Source organism: Anoplolepis gracilipes, chromosome 9, assembly GCF_047496725.1.
Source record: "Anoplolepis gracilipes chromosome 9, ASM4749672v1, whole genome shotgun sequence".
Taxonomy (NCBI): domain Eukaryota; kingdom Metazoa; phylum Arthropoda; class Insecta; order Hymenoptera; family Formicidae; genus Anoplolepis; species Anoplolepis gracilipes.
This window is the reverse complement of record NC_132978.1, coordinates 1954315-1968229: the sequence shown is the minus strand read 5'-3', so window position 1 is coordinate 1968229 and position 13915 is coordinate 1954315. Positions and strand designations below refer to the sequence as shown.

Sequence of the window (13915 nt, the reverse complement as noted above, 5' to 3'; positions counted from 1 at the left end):
GTAAAAAATTAATATAATAAATTTTTTTTTTTCAAATATTAAAGACTAGGTAAAATAATTTTTCATTAATTTTATGTTCAAATTTTTTAATAAACCGATATATATATATATATATATATATATATATATATATATATATATAAACTTAATATTGAAAACTTTACATAGCAGTAAAGCTATGATTTTGTGAGTAATATATGTCGCATAGTTTGAACATCTATAATATTATGTTTTCTTTGTATATTATCAGGATGCTGTCATAAATGAACTAAAGAACAAAACGCGATTGGTGCAAGAGAAGAAGCTATTGCAGCAGGACGAGGTGTATAACGGTGCTTTGGAAGATATTCTTCTCGGTCTCAGATCCGAACCGTATCGCAGAGCGGATGCTGTGAGACGTAGTCAACGACGACGTATCGATAATCATAGACTATCGCGCACTGCCGAAGAACTTGAACTCTAATTTTTTGCATTTCTAATAATCCATCCACATCTCTTAAAGTGCTTCAATTCTATAGAAGATTGCCTTGCAATTTGATGAATTTACAGAATTAAAGTCTCATTGTAATTTAGCTTTACATAAAAAAAAACGACAACAAATTAACAAAGAGAACATCGATATATAGTTTGAGAATGTACTTTTGAAAATATTAACTACGCGCGCACACACAACTAGATAATATGTGTATTACATACATTCGATATTTTCACAATTTTTGGAAGCTTTTTACGTGTATGCTCTGTTACGAGCATACAAATCTGCAACCTAAAAATAATATCAATTCAGTACGTCCAAGAATTAACTTTTGAGCACAAGTCGCTTAGTGGTGCTGAAAGTTCGCAATTGTCATAAACTTGAAATTTACTTACACATCTCTAGAATGTAAATTTTCCGAACGGCAGTATTAATTATTATTAATTATTGCTGAACGGTATATATTATTAGAGATCTTAGAAAACGCTTGATATTTAATGATCTTTCTATATGCATAGTTTATACATGAATCTCGTAATTAAAGATGTATAAGCACCTTTCCAAGATAGCATAATACTATCATTAATTAAGACGCACTTCTTTGCATTTCTATGCAATTCCTTTTAACACTGTTCGAGACATTTATATTTGTAGAATTTTTACGTATATTGATTATATAATTACTTTTGTTTTCCTCTGTTCCATACTCTGTTCCGTGAAACGTATAAAATTGTTTAATTAAATTTAGTTGTTGATTGTTATATGTATTGAAAATATTTATAATTCAATTATATAAATATGTATTCATTAAATTAATTACATCTTGTAATTGCTTAATGTCAAATGGACAAAGTCATTTAACTCTTAACGTAAGTTTGTGTGTAGAATCGGTCTAGAGCTCAGTCGCAGATTTTTATAAATTTATAATACGTATGGTATCTGTAAACATTCCAACGAAACGTGCAGTAAGCTGGGAAAGCCTGTTACAAAATATATAAATGTACGACTTGAAAGCAAATGCATGAGATTCGAAATAAATGCTTACACTTTCATATTATGAAAGTTATAAAAATATATCTTCTTACAACAAAAGTAAAAGGATAAGATCGTATATTACAAAAATGATGAATGACTATATGTAATATTCCATGTGTAACTTTTTTCATAACTCAATATATAAGCGCCTCTTATTATGACATACAAACAAAAGTAATATTAAAAGATCTAAATTTTCTCAGATTCTTTAAACATATTTCGAAAACATTTTTGCAGCATACTTATTACATTCCTTGCATTTTCTATCAAGAATATTCACATAATGCACAAACTAAAAGACTATAATAGAATTTTATACTATAGTTTAATACAATATATTAAAGTTCTATAAAAAAGAAATATGCAAAAATATGAATCAAAAAGTGGATCATTACATTCTCTAAAATTGTTATTAAGTAAACTTGTAGCAAAAGACTGTAGTTCTATGAGCCTTTTCCTAATTGACAACATATCTCAAGCTTTCGAAAAAACGGAGTTATATATTTTTACTTTTATATGTTTTTTATATATTATACACTTATAGAGGGAAAAAAATGTAAATAGCACTGTAATATATAAAATACTCTTAAGTGATTATATATAAAATTATGTATAATCACTTATATAATTATATAAATGATTATATATAAAATAATGTAATTATATTGATTAAAACAATTGCCAATGTGATGTTTAGATAAAATATTTTGTGTTGTATTAGTATTATTTAGAGAGCCATTATATTGTTCATTAACAACACATGACGAAAAAAAGTTAACGAAATTTCGAACATTTTAGGATTGAAGCATTGACGTATCTTAAATATCTTTTTGCAAAAATGTATATATATATACATATATATAATGTGCATTTCATTATATAAGTTATAAAAATTATTAGCAATATGCTTTTTGTATAAAAAAAATCGAATATAAACAAATATATATAATTAATACATCAAAACAAATGGCTTATTTATTTATTATTTAAAATTTATATAAGTGTGTATTAATGATATAACCATTTAAAAGATGGTTCCACACATGTGAAAAAATAAAAATACATTAATAATACAATTGCAAATAATTTACAATAATTGACAAATACATTTTCTCCACTGATATTATATATCAAGTATTTTTTATTATGAATTAATAAAGTAATATTATATATTTGTTAGGCCATGATTAGTGAATTAGTATAATACCGCATTTATATATTTTATTAAAGTTGTTTATTTATTGTTCGTACAAATAAACTACATTTTGATAATAATTCGTGTAAAATATATTTTATATACAAATATACAATATACAAAAGGCACAATATATCTACATTCTTTAGATCATGTACAATAAAATGCAAGATGGTAAAGTAAAAATTTTTAATTGTAGAAGTATATATAATATATAATGTTACAAAGATTTTTATTAATCTGTTTTGCTTCTATTAAGTATACTATATAGACAGAATGTCCACATTAAACAATTCATCATTTTTTTTAACAAAAGAACGTTGAAGCATTGATAATTCCAGTTAACAATAATTGAAAATCCAAAAGTTTTCAGAATAAGAATTAATAATATAAAGCCTTATTTTTTTATTTCATTTCAAATAAATTTTATTTAAAACTTACTAAAATTTTTAATAAATTGAATATTTAATATATAATAAAAATTGAAACATTACAAAGAACGGTAAGTTTTTTTGTGTGACTTTTCACAAGAAAAAGATTTTTAATTTTATCGAAGTCCATAAAATATAAATTATCTTTTGATGTAGTTTTCAGACATCCTGTATATTAAGTAACAAAAGCATTATATTTATATTTTATGTATTGTGTTATTGATAATATATTTCCGAGCAACGTTCTAGTAGATTATATTTTATTGCTGTAAGCCTGTATATTAGTGTTAATGTCAAAATATTGCAGAATTTCTCACGAATATATTGAGCTATTTTTTTTTTAAGTAATTGTAAGAAACAAAAAATACATTAGATGTGCAAAAATCATGACAGTATAATTTACTGTTCTAATATTCTTTCCAATTTCTTCTCTCGTTGCACGATAAAGAATAAATATAAATATTCACATTTTTTCTTCAGAATTTATTAATGTGAATGTAAATAAAAAATATATATTCCACTTTCGATAATGTTTGATTTAAATACGTCTTTACAATCTTCACAAGTTTTGAAACATCATACTCTTGATGAATTAAATTGGACGTATGGAAATCATCTTTTTAAACTTGAAAATTTCTAAACTTTTAAAACAATCATTATCACATAATTATTCTCTACACTCTCGTAGTCTATAGTACAGTAAAATTTCAAGTATACAGTCTGCATATGCATTATTACATGTGTATTCCTATTGTTCCATTTATAGAAAATTTAACAGAAAATACATATAATACATCCGTCACGCCATACGTTAAGAATATTATTCATAATAAAATATTGCAACGTACTATAAGATGTAGGCCGATAATGTACCAAATACAGTGCCAACAGAATGCTCAGCATTTCAATATTCGCAACGAGAACTATTTATAAATTCTTTTAGACAATTCAAATATCAAAAAACCTGTATGCGAACCAGATTTATTATATATAAAATATAATTATTAGAATTATATATCTACTAAATTTGTTAACGCGACGAATGTGTCAGTATACACATTTTATCTCCTATAAATCTGCATGTAAAAATCATAGGCCTTCTTTAGAGTGTGTGAGCATTAATCGATTCTGTATATGTAGATAATATAAAAACAAGATATATTTGAGATATTATTATGTTATAAAAATGATATAAAATTTGCAAATATAAAAGTATCAATAAGTTAAGTCTGATTATCTTTTTATAGGAATGTAAAAATATCATGTACAAAATATATATACCGATTATATCAACCATTTTTTTGTGTTTATAACCAATATATATATATGTGTGTAAGAACTTAAATATATCATATAATTTTCAATAGTCTTAACTCACATATACATATATATATAACTTATATAAATGTATATAATCAGTATTGTTCTAGTTAATAATGGAAGTGTATATTATAAATTTATAAATTTACTTGTTAGTAAATGTACATCATTTTACCAAACACCACAACACTCTTTCGCAGATTAAAAATAACAAAGATTTTATGTAATGAATAATTTAATTATAGAATTAAAAAATAACTTGTAGCTTAATTAACAAGATGTTTTTGAAAATATACATAACATAATACGTACATCAATATATTGTGAATTGTTAAATAAATTAATGAAAATCTAAATTATATAGGTAGAAATTTCCTGGAATTCTACATAGAATTCTTTGGCTTAATCAATATCATTACATAAAATCTTTGAATATAATTCATTTGCATATACATACAATATAAAAGATATTACAACTTTTTTTTGCCAATAACAGAAATGGGCAGTAAATTTAGATTATACAAGATATATATAGTTTTTTTTACATTTTTCGTAATTTTTGGTATAATACAATGGTTCAGTCCAAATTATGCCAGCTTTTTTAACTGACATCTACTTGCACACATAAATCAGAAGATAACCGAATTTATAAACAAGCATGTGTATAAATGTAAATTCAATATTATATTTATAATATGCTATATTAGACAATTCATACAAATTGCTGCTTCAATCTGGCCTTATGTAATATTAGAAATTAAAAATGTCATTTTGCACAGTACGGAAAAAGATAATACTGATTATTTTATTTGAATTTTCTTTCAAATGTATAATAATCAATAAAGGATCAGTTATATATAAAAATTATAGAACAAGCAAATAGAATATTTATGATGAATAGAAAAATTGTATTACATGATACAGTTATACTAAAATTTTAAATAACTGCTGTTTCTAAAATGTATAATTAATTTTGTATCTCCAATTTTGACTCCAAAAAAAAAAAAAAAAAAAAAAAAAAACTGCCATACTTTAAACTCACTAGATATCTATAATTTATAACAAAACTCTGTTTATATTAGAAAACTCACACACACATACATATACACACACAAACATACATACATAGAGTTCTATTTCGAATTCTGTTGCAAATTAGAGGTTCTGTCTAAAGTGAGCTTTATATATATTAAAATATATACAGGATTTATAAAAAATTTCAATAACAATAATTATACAAAAAAAGAAAACAATTGTGATTAATATGATCATATTTTAGCTTCAATTATTATATTTTAGTTTTTGACAATGATACAACAGCAGTCTAAAAAGTTTAATTTATAGAATCCAAGACATAAAAGTTTGACTACAGTATTATATTGAATAATGTTGTATCATTTCTTCAAAAAAGAAGAAATAATCAATAACTTTTTTCCACAGCAATTTGAACACAAACTGGTTAACTTCATTTGGTTTATATGGCTTGGACCTAGTATTTGGTTTTCTTGTTACTTAATTTATCTTGTGCGTTAATCAAGTTAATCTTAAATAAGAAATAAGTTATATTCATGTTTTTATGTAAAAACTCTGGTTTAATAACAACCAGCAATAATCTTAAATATTATATCACACACATGGGAAAAACATTATGCGTGTGTATATTTGAATCACATATATCTATACCAACATAAGAATCTAAACTGAATTATTTGTAACTTTCCTTCTCTTTATACAAATATGTATGCGTGTATGTGTTTTGTGTGTCAATTCATTATCATAGAAATTATTCACAATATAATATATATCCTTATGTACAATAGAGTTTGTATAATAATCTCCTTACATTCAATATTTATCAAAAGCACAATGAAAATATATCTTATATGTATGTATGTATGTATGTATGTATATATATATGTATATGGTGTATATAGAGTTAAAATTTTTAATATATCTTTACATCAGGCAGTTCTCTTTTTTTTTTACTATAAACATATCTATATATACAGAAATAAACATTCATTTCATATTCATACATAATATATTGTCTTATCAAAAACGTATTTTGACCTGTGTATTGCAATATATTCCTCGAAAACTACAAATTGGATTAATAATACATATTAAATATTAATTTTTACTGTGTACCTTTGTTTTACTAGCTGCTTTATGTACTTAATTCCTTCGCTTCTACATCATTATTGAAGCATTAATGACTCTAAGTTTCGATGTAGAATAGTATCCTTCACGGCATTGAAGACAACCTTAATATTTTCTGTGTCTACTGCAGTAGTAAAGTGATGAAATAATGGCTTCCTTGGATCCCTCTTGACAGAGACAAACATATCAAGGATAAAATTTTGCACATCTTTCATGGAATGTGGATCACCCACAAATTGTGGAAAGTACAAACGGACATTTGTATCTTGTGACCTCACTTTTTTATCAAGCAAATCCGTTTTGTTTAGAAACAAAATAATAGAGACACCACAGAATATCATATTGTTTACAATTGTATCAAATATGTTTCTAGATTCTTCCAATCTGTTAGTTCTCCTATAAGTTGAAACACAAACATTATTGTATTTTATTTTAAAATATTTTATATATATTAGAGATTACATAAACATAAATAAAACATACCTATCCTCCAACAAGACTTGGTCAAATTCCGACGATGATACAAGAAAAAGTATAGAAGTTACGCAATCAAAGCATTGGTACCATTTTTGCCTTTGAGATCTTTGGCCGCCAACATCGACAAAGAGAAAAGGAATATTGTTAATTGGTATTACAAATTCGGAAATTCCTTTTGTTGCCTTCCTACAGTGTAAAATATCCTGATGTGTAGGCGAATAATCCTGAAAAATATTTTTCTTATACATTCTGTAAATAATAACTGCCTAAATTAAAAATAACATATTTTCTAAGCAATAATATACTTTTCTATTTTAGTAAATTGAAATATATAACGCAATATAAATTACAGTTTTTTAATTACATAGAATATTATATTTGCTAAAAAGAAAAGTCATTACCACTTTTGCAATCCTATCAAGATTATCCAAGAAATACTGGACAGAATCACTCTGAAAATACCAAACTGCATATATAAATTCAGCATACAAAATTAAAAAACAATTACAAAAATAAATAATCATATAGATGTATAATACATGTAATGTGAAATTTGTTAATCTGAAAGTCTTACTAATTGAAATTCTCTTCGCCTATCAAATGCTCTTCTTATCGATGCATCCTTCCATAAACTTTGTAACGATGGTACATAATGCAAAAATAATCTAGTATCCAGTACCATAGTATTTTCAAACTTGAGTAATTGAAAGCCGATATCATAATTCTTAGAATTCTCCCAAGGGATATTTAGCTTATCCCTAGCATCTACCAAGACTTTCATTCCTTTAATTATATTCTGGTAGATCACATGTTGATATTCTCTAACTAATTCAGGCTGAAAAAAATATTAAATATGATATCAAATCTTATTAAAGAAGTGCAAAAAGATATTAGGCATCAAAATAGATGTTCATAACACAAGGATTCATTGTTCAGAAATTACATATACCTATATAAAATAAATGTACATACATATGTAAACAAAGTAAACAGTCAATCAATCTTTACTGATTTAAGATTTTTTAAAACTCTATTGCATACTTATAAGTAAATTAGTGTTGTTCTATAAAGAATTTATGTTTATATATTTATAAAGCAACATAATGTATTAGGTTGTGCATTAGCACTCGTTAATTTATAATAAATAAATAAATATAACTGAATTTGTGATATAATACAACGTCTATTTTCGATTAAATTTCAAAATGCTTATTTTTTTACAATTTGAAAAATTTATTATTATTTTCACACACTCTGTTTTAGAAAACAAAAACATACATACGTATCGAGCATGTTTTTTATGTTTACTATATTTATTCTTGTGGACGCTTTATATGTTATATCTTGTATCGATTATAATGTCAATTACTAGTAAAATATCGGGATAAAAAAATCGCATTTAAATATTCTAGCTATATTGCTAACTGAAGAACTGCAGAACAAGTAACCGAGCGTTCTGCACGAGATGGATCGAGTTCCCGTCGTGTTCCCGACGTCGATGGTCTCTGGAGTAATCGAAAGAACCGATCAGCGAAGATCGACGAGACCGCGAGGATCGTGAACATGCGCGAACCGAATGTTTCGTATCTTACCTCGAACTTGATTCCGTGTATGATCCGCATCTGTTTGAGGAATGTCGACTTGCCGCTCTCGCCCGCGCCGAGCAGCAGTAGCTTGACCTGTCGGCGAAACGTTTGGCGATCCTTTTCCAGCATCCGATCGATCTCCTGGCTCTTGTAACGTTGCTCGATCTCCTCCGGGCTGAATTTAAAACGCAGGCAGCACGACCACGTTAAGGAGCTCGCCATCTTGCTCTATCCTGCTTCTCCCTCTCTGTCCGTCCTTTCTGTCTTACCCTCTTCCGCCTCCTCACCACCTTCCCACTTTCCTTCCTCGCTTTCGTTCTGTCCTCCTTCCGGCGTTCCTTACGCGACGTCGCTCCGTTTTACGGTTCGTTTCCTGACCCGTAAACAATCAATCTCTGATCTCTCTCGACAAAGTGACAACGGAGCGTAATCGGTCAAACACACTTCGAGGATGACAAGGTCCCTACCCGTCCAAGCTGCCGCCGTCTGCCATCCACCCACCCCAATACACGAACCAACAATTGGAAGAATCGTCAATTCACAACTGCATTTCTCGGCCAGGCCAGGTGTAACCGGCCGGAATGCGCGATACTACTACCACTACCGCCACCATCAAGAAGCGGACCAAGTGTTATCGTGCACGCACTCGCACGTCGACGCGGGCGGCTTTTTCCCGATCGATTTCAAACGAGCCGCATATCACCTTCACCCACACACGTACAGCACCTGGTTACGATATACGCAGGATACGAACGAGTACACGGTAGCATCTCGAAGGGTGGACGCATCCGCGGAAGGAGTAATCACGCCGACGATGTCACCGTCGCTGCTCGCTTCGCGCAATCGTCTCTGGTCACCCGCGAATTAGGCATGATTAAATAATCACGGTAATTACCGGCCGCTCCTCTCGTCGCCTCGCGAGCACGTTTTGTGTGTCACGACCGCCTCTCTGATACGTCTTGCTCGCTGCACCGCCTTAATTCTTTCTCTTTCTCTTCCTCTCTCTCTCTCTCTCTCTCTCTCTCTCTCTCTCTCTCTCTCTCTCTTTCTTTCTCCCTCCTTCTCGTTTCTAAGAAGCGGCAAGTCGACCTATTTGCTCCGCGGCACACCTTTTCCCTTCGTGTTGACGTACGCGTGCACGATATCCGATGCGACTGAGCTAATTGCTAATGCTAAATGATAACTGCTACATGGTAATGGCACTGACACAAACACGTGAACCACACAACTCGAGGAGTAAAAAAATGCCACTTTAATTACTCAGTATCCTCCGACTATTCTCCTTCTATTACCATCGAACACTGCGACCGAGTTGGACTGAATAATGTTGATAGACGGGTTCCTTTTTTCGCGCATGCGCATCGATGTGATATCCAAGAAAGTATTTAGTTTGAGTAAAACAAGGTCCTATATGATTCCTATATTTAATCACTTTTAAAATAAATTTAGAAGTATAAAAGTTCATTAAAAAGGTGAAATAAATAAGGTTATATGATATATAAAACTATAACTGTGAAATCAATCAAGTAATTTAATACAATTTATAAAAAATCATTTAAAACAATTTGAATGTATAGCGCCCATTATATGTGCGCTGTATTTGCCATGTCACGCATGCGTGAAAAAAATATATTGTCACTAGATTGGACTCTATTTACTGAAATGAGTTCCTTTTGTTCTGATTGGTCAATCAAGAGTTATATCTTACGAGTAGAATTTTCGAACGCAATTCTAAAATTATTTTGTCCGCCGCTCTTATTGGTCGATATGTTACGAGTGTTAGAGCTTCTTCTAGCTATGGATGAACCGTGGACATGATGTAATTTCGTTGTAGTTTCATGTCAATTGTGTGATGATGATTGGAGTTCCTCGTACGTAGTAGTGCTTCTACTTTTTTTTTAGAAATGTCATTCTTTGACTTTTTTCGAAATTTTCTCGGTGTGAAACGTCGCAACGAGCCTGGCACAAGCGGGTAAGAGTTTGACGTATTTTATGATATGTATTAATATATATATACATATATTTCATAGATTTCATCATAGATCATTCTAGATGTTTATATACGTGTCAAAAGGTTGACATTTTATATTTCATAATATTGATTGTATAAATTATAAATCTTAGAATTGAAATGTTTTTTTTTTTCGTACATCTTTTTTACTTTGTATGTCATAATATATTAAATATTGCATAATTCATATCAATTATACAAATGCTTTGATAAATTTGAAATCTACATTAATTTATATATATGATACATATATATTTTCAACGATATATTTCATAGATAGAATTTTACTCGATCGATTTGTCCAACTTTAATTTTCAATTACTTTTATTTTTGTGTTTAATTAGTTTCTAATATAAATGTAATTCAAAAAAAAGTATATACATTTAATAGATTACAAAATGTAATATATAACATTTTTCTCTTTTCTTCATCTTTTCATATTATTGATTGTGCTATATTATATTTAACAATATCAGACTATAACAGTAAGATTGTACAATTTTAAGCTGCAATTAATCAATAATATTATTTTAGGCTTGGCAATGATGATTCACACAGAGACAGTTTTCGAAATCCAATTTGGCAAAGCGACGAGGATGATGACGACATAGATGATTTTAGGTAAAAAAAAGGATATTTTTATATCTATCAATGTCTATATATTAATATCTATTGTCGATATAAATTTAGCCTCAATTTGGTTATTATTTTCTAGACATCCTAGAAGCAGCATGCACTTTAGCATCTTTAGCGACCCACTTGAAATAACACGTTACTTTGAATCTCAGATGGACAATATGTTAAAAAATTTCTTTTTTGGATTCAACAATGAATTTTTTGGTATGTCCATTTTGCATAAAATTTGTTATATAAATGGAGTGTACAGAGTTTTATTTATTGATTATTATTAACTTATAGAAATATTTTTAACACATTTTAAATGAATAATTCTTACAGGAAATGAAGCCATTAGAGCATTACCATTTGCTGAACCTGAAAAGGATGGACATTTACGTGACAAAGTGCTGAAATGTTATCCTGATGCAAATATATCACCAGAAAAAAAAATAGATACAGATTTAGATGGAAAGTAAGCGCTAAATATACATTTTTTCACTTATTTATACTATCTGTCTGGAATGTTTAACATAACTCTCTCTCTCTCTTTCCCTTGTTATACAGAATCACTGCAGAAGAATTTTCAAGATTGTGGAACAAAGGAAATATGGAAACAGTAAAGCCTTTTGTACCACACAGCTTCTCAACTGGAAGGTCTGTTAGGAAAGAGATCATTCGTAGATCTGATGGAACTATAGAACAAAAGCAAATAATCAGAGACAGTGAAGGTAATGAGGAGACAATAGTTTCAAAGGAAATAGGTGACAAAAAATATGTTATTACTACAAAAAAGGATAAAAATGGCGTTGAAACAAAATCCGAAGATTTGTTTAATATGGATGAAAGTAAGTATTTAAAAGAAGAAACAATTATACTAAATTCATATATATATAAAAACTGAATAAAATAATTTGACATGTACAATTATATATTGTATAGATATATACTTGACGCCCCAAACATTTGTGTCACATTAATTTATATATGATAATATGGTACATCTTATGGACACAGTGTACAAGTGATATAATAAAATATTTTGGAAACACTGTATTTGATATATCAAAAAAAATACTTTAGACACAGTTGTAGAATTTGAAAGGGAATAGATGGATAAATTTAATTATCAACTGATATCTGAAAGATCATATCGAAATCATTTAAAAAATTTCAAATGTTAATCTCCACTTTTTCCTGCAACTTTTGTCCAATTTTTTTTTTTTTTTCTTTTTTCTTTTTTGTGTTTCTGAAATATTTTATGTCTACTACGTACTATTTAAAATGTAAGACACTTTGTACACATAATATTAATTATGTATGTATGTATGTATGTATGTGTGTGTGTGTGTGTGGATAAAATATATTTGGATATTTAAATTCTTTACTAATTACTATAATTTAATTAATACAAACAGAAATTTGGCAAATTACAGGTGAACTTGAAGACTTTACACAAAAGTGGATACCTACTATAAAAGATAACATAGATGGCCATGATACAACTTTAAATCACTTTCCATGGGAAAAATTTTTTGGTCCCAATCCCAAATTATAGCAGAAAATGAAGTGAATAGAAAGTAATAGTCTCCTTTTCCTAATGGCTGACACATGCCTCCTTTGTAATCTATATTAACTACCCAATAAATTATTTAAATCAAAGGTAGTATTTGATATTTATTTCTAACTGTAAATTTCTTTATTTCATGGATTAATATTCTGTACATATATATTATATACATATACATGTTTAATAAAATTTATAATTTATGCAAAGAAATATTTTTTTCAAGTTTACACAATCAAATTCTCTCACTGGAAAAGTAAAATCGTTAAATGTGATAAATTACTATCACTGCTAAGAATTTGACCTGTTTTTACATTGTATAAGAACTTCAATTGTTAAGTATTATTTATTTATTTATTATCTATTATTAAATATATATAATTGGATAATCATAATACCCCACATACCACGTGCAGTACAAATGTATCTGCACATTATTTAAAGCTACACTAGTTTGAACTTTTAAAACAAATTTTTTGAAATAAATATTCAAATATTAATTACAATGCTTACTCTTTGTATAAACAGCTAGCAATATATATAAATGATTTAATTTATATAATTTTAATTTTGTAATTTTATATGCATATAGGAGTTCCAAAAAAATAGTTTTTCTAATTCTAAATTTGTAAAATAGCATTGCTTTTCTTTTTCCATATATTAAAAACAAATAGAATATGAAGATATAAAATAAAATTCGTACAATAAAGATTTGAAGTTATCTATAAATATGTATACAAATTAATTTTATACATGAGATAACATAAAAAGAATATAATGCTATCAAACTATGATATCAACATATTAAACACATTGCAAGAATAGATCTTGTGCAACAAATTTTTTTTAATCTAATTTACATATTTTTTACTTTCATAAAAGAATGTCTAAACATAAATAATATGACAAGTGGCACATACCACATTCTTATTTCTATTCGATAATTCGATAATGTATAAATAAAACTTAAATCAATTTTTATAATCCAGATCATACATATTTAAATAGTGTCGTCCAATGTATTATGCACATCTGTTTATGCA

At 27.9% G+C, this 13915-nt stretch overlaps 3 protein-coding genes across 6 annotated transcripts in view; 2 read left to right on the top strand and 1 right to left on the bottom strand.

Moving 5' to 3' along the window:
* Positions 1-1529, top strand: part of Frl (formin-like protein) — a 48707-nt gene extending 47178 nt beyond the window's left edge. For 3 of the 4 annotated variants that reach the window (XM_072899844.1, XM_072899843.1, XM_072899845.1), the window contains one exon: positions 251-1529. In XM_072899844.1, coding sequence (XP_072755945.1) covers positions 251-463 — 213 coding nt within the window. In that variant the 3' untranslated portion in view covers positions 464-1529. The remainder of the gene's footprint in view (positions 1-250) is intronic. The other variant, XM_072899846.1, reaches the window with a different exon arrangement.
* Positions 1530-2839: 1310 nt separating this feature from the next.
* Cta (Guanine nucleotide-binding protein subunit alpha cta) lies at positions 2840-10003 on the bottom strand. Its single transcript, XM_072899344.1, has 5 exons — positions 8686-10003; positions 7668-7928; positions 7495-7545; positions 7100-7317; positions 2840-7012 (listed from the first exon to the last, which is right to left on the bottom strand). Exons 1-5 carry the CDS (start codon positions 8899-8901, stop codon positions 6655-6657), a joined length of 1104 nt encoding a protein of 367 aa, XP_072755445.1. The 5' UTR covers positions 8902-10003; the 3' UTR covers positions 2840-6654.
* A 487-nt stretch (positions 10004-10490) lies between these two features.
* On the top strand, positions 10491-13085 carry LOC140669298 (uncharacterized). Its single transcript, XM_072899000.1, has 6 exons — positions 10491-10651; positions 11225-11311; positions 11406-11530; positions 11648-11780; positions 11873-12153; positions 12742-13085. Exons 1-6 carry the CDS (start codon positions 10584-10586, stop codon positions 12861-12863), a joined length of 816 nt encoding a protein of 271 aa, XP_072755101.1. The 5' UTR covers positions 10491-10583; the 3' UTR covers positions 12864-13085.
* The last annotated feature ends 830 nt before the right edge of the window (positions 13086-13915 follow it).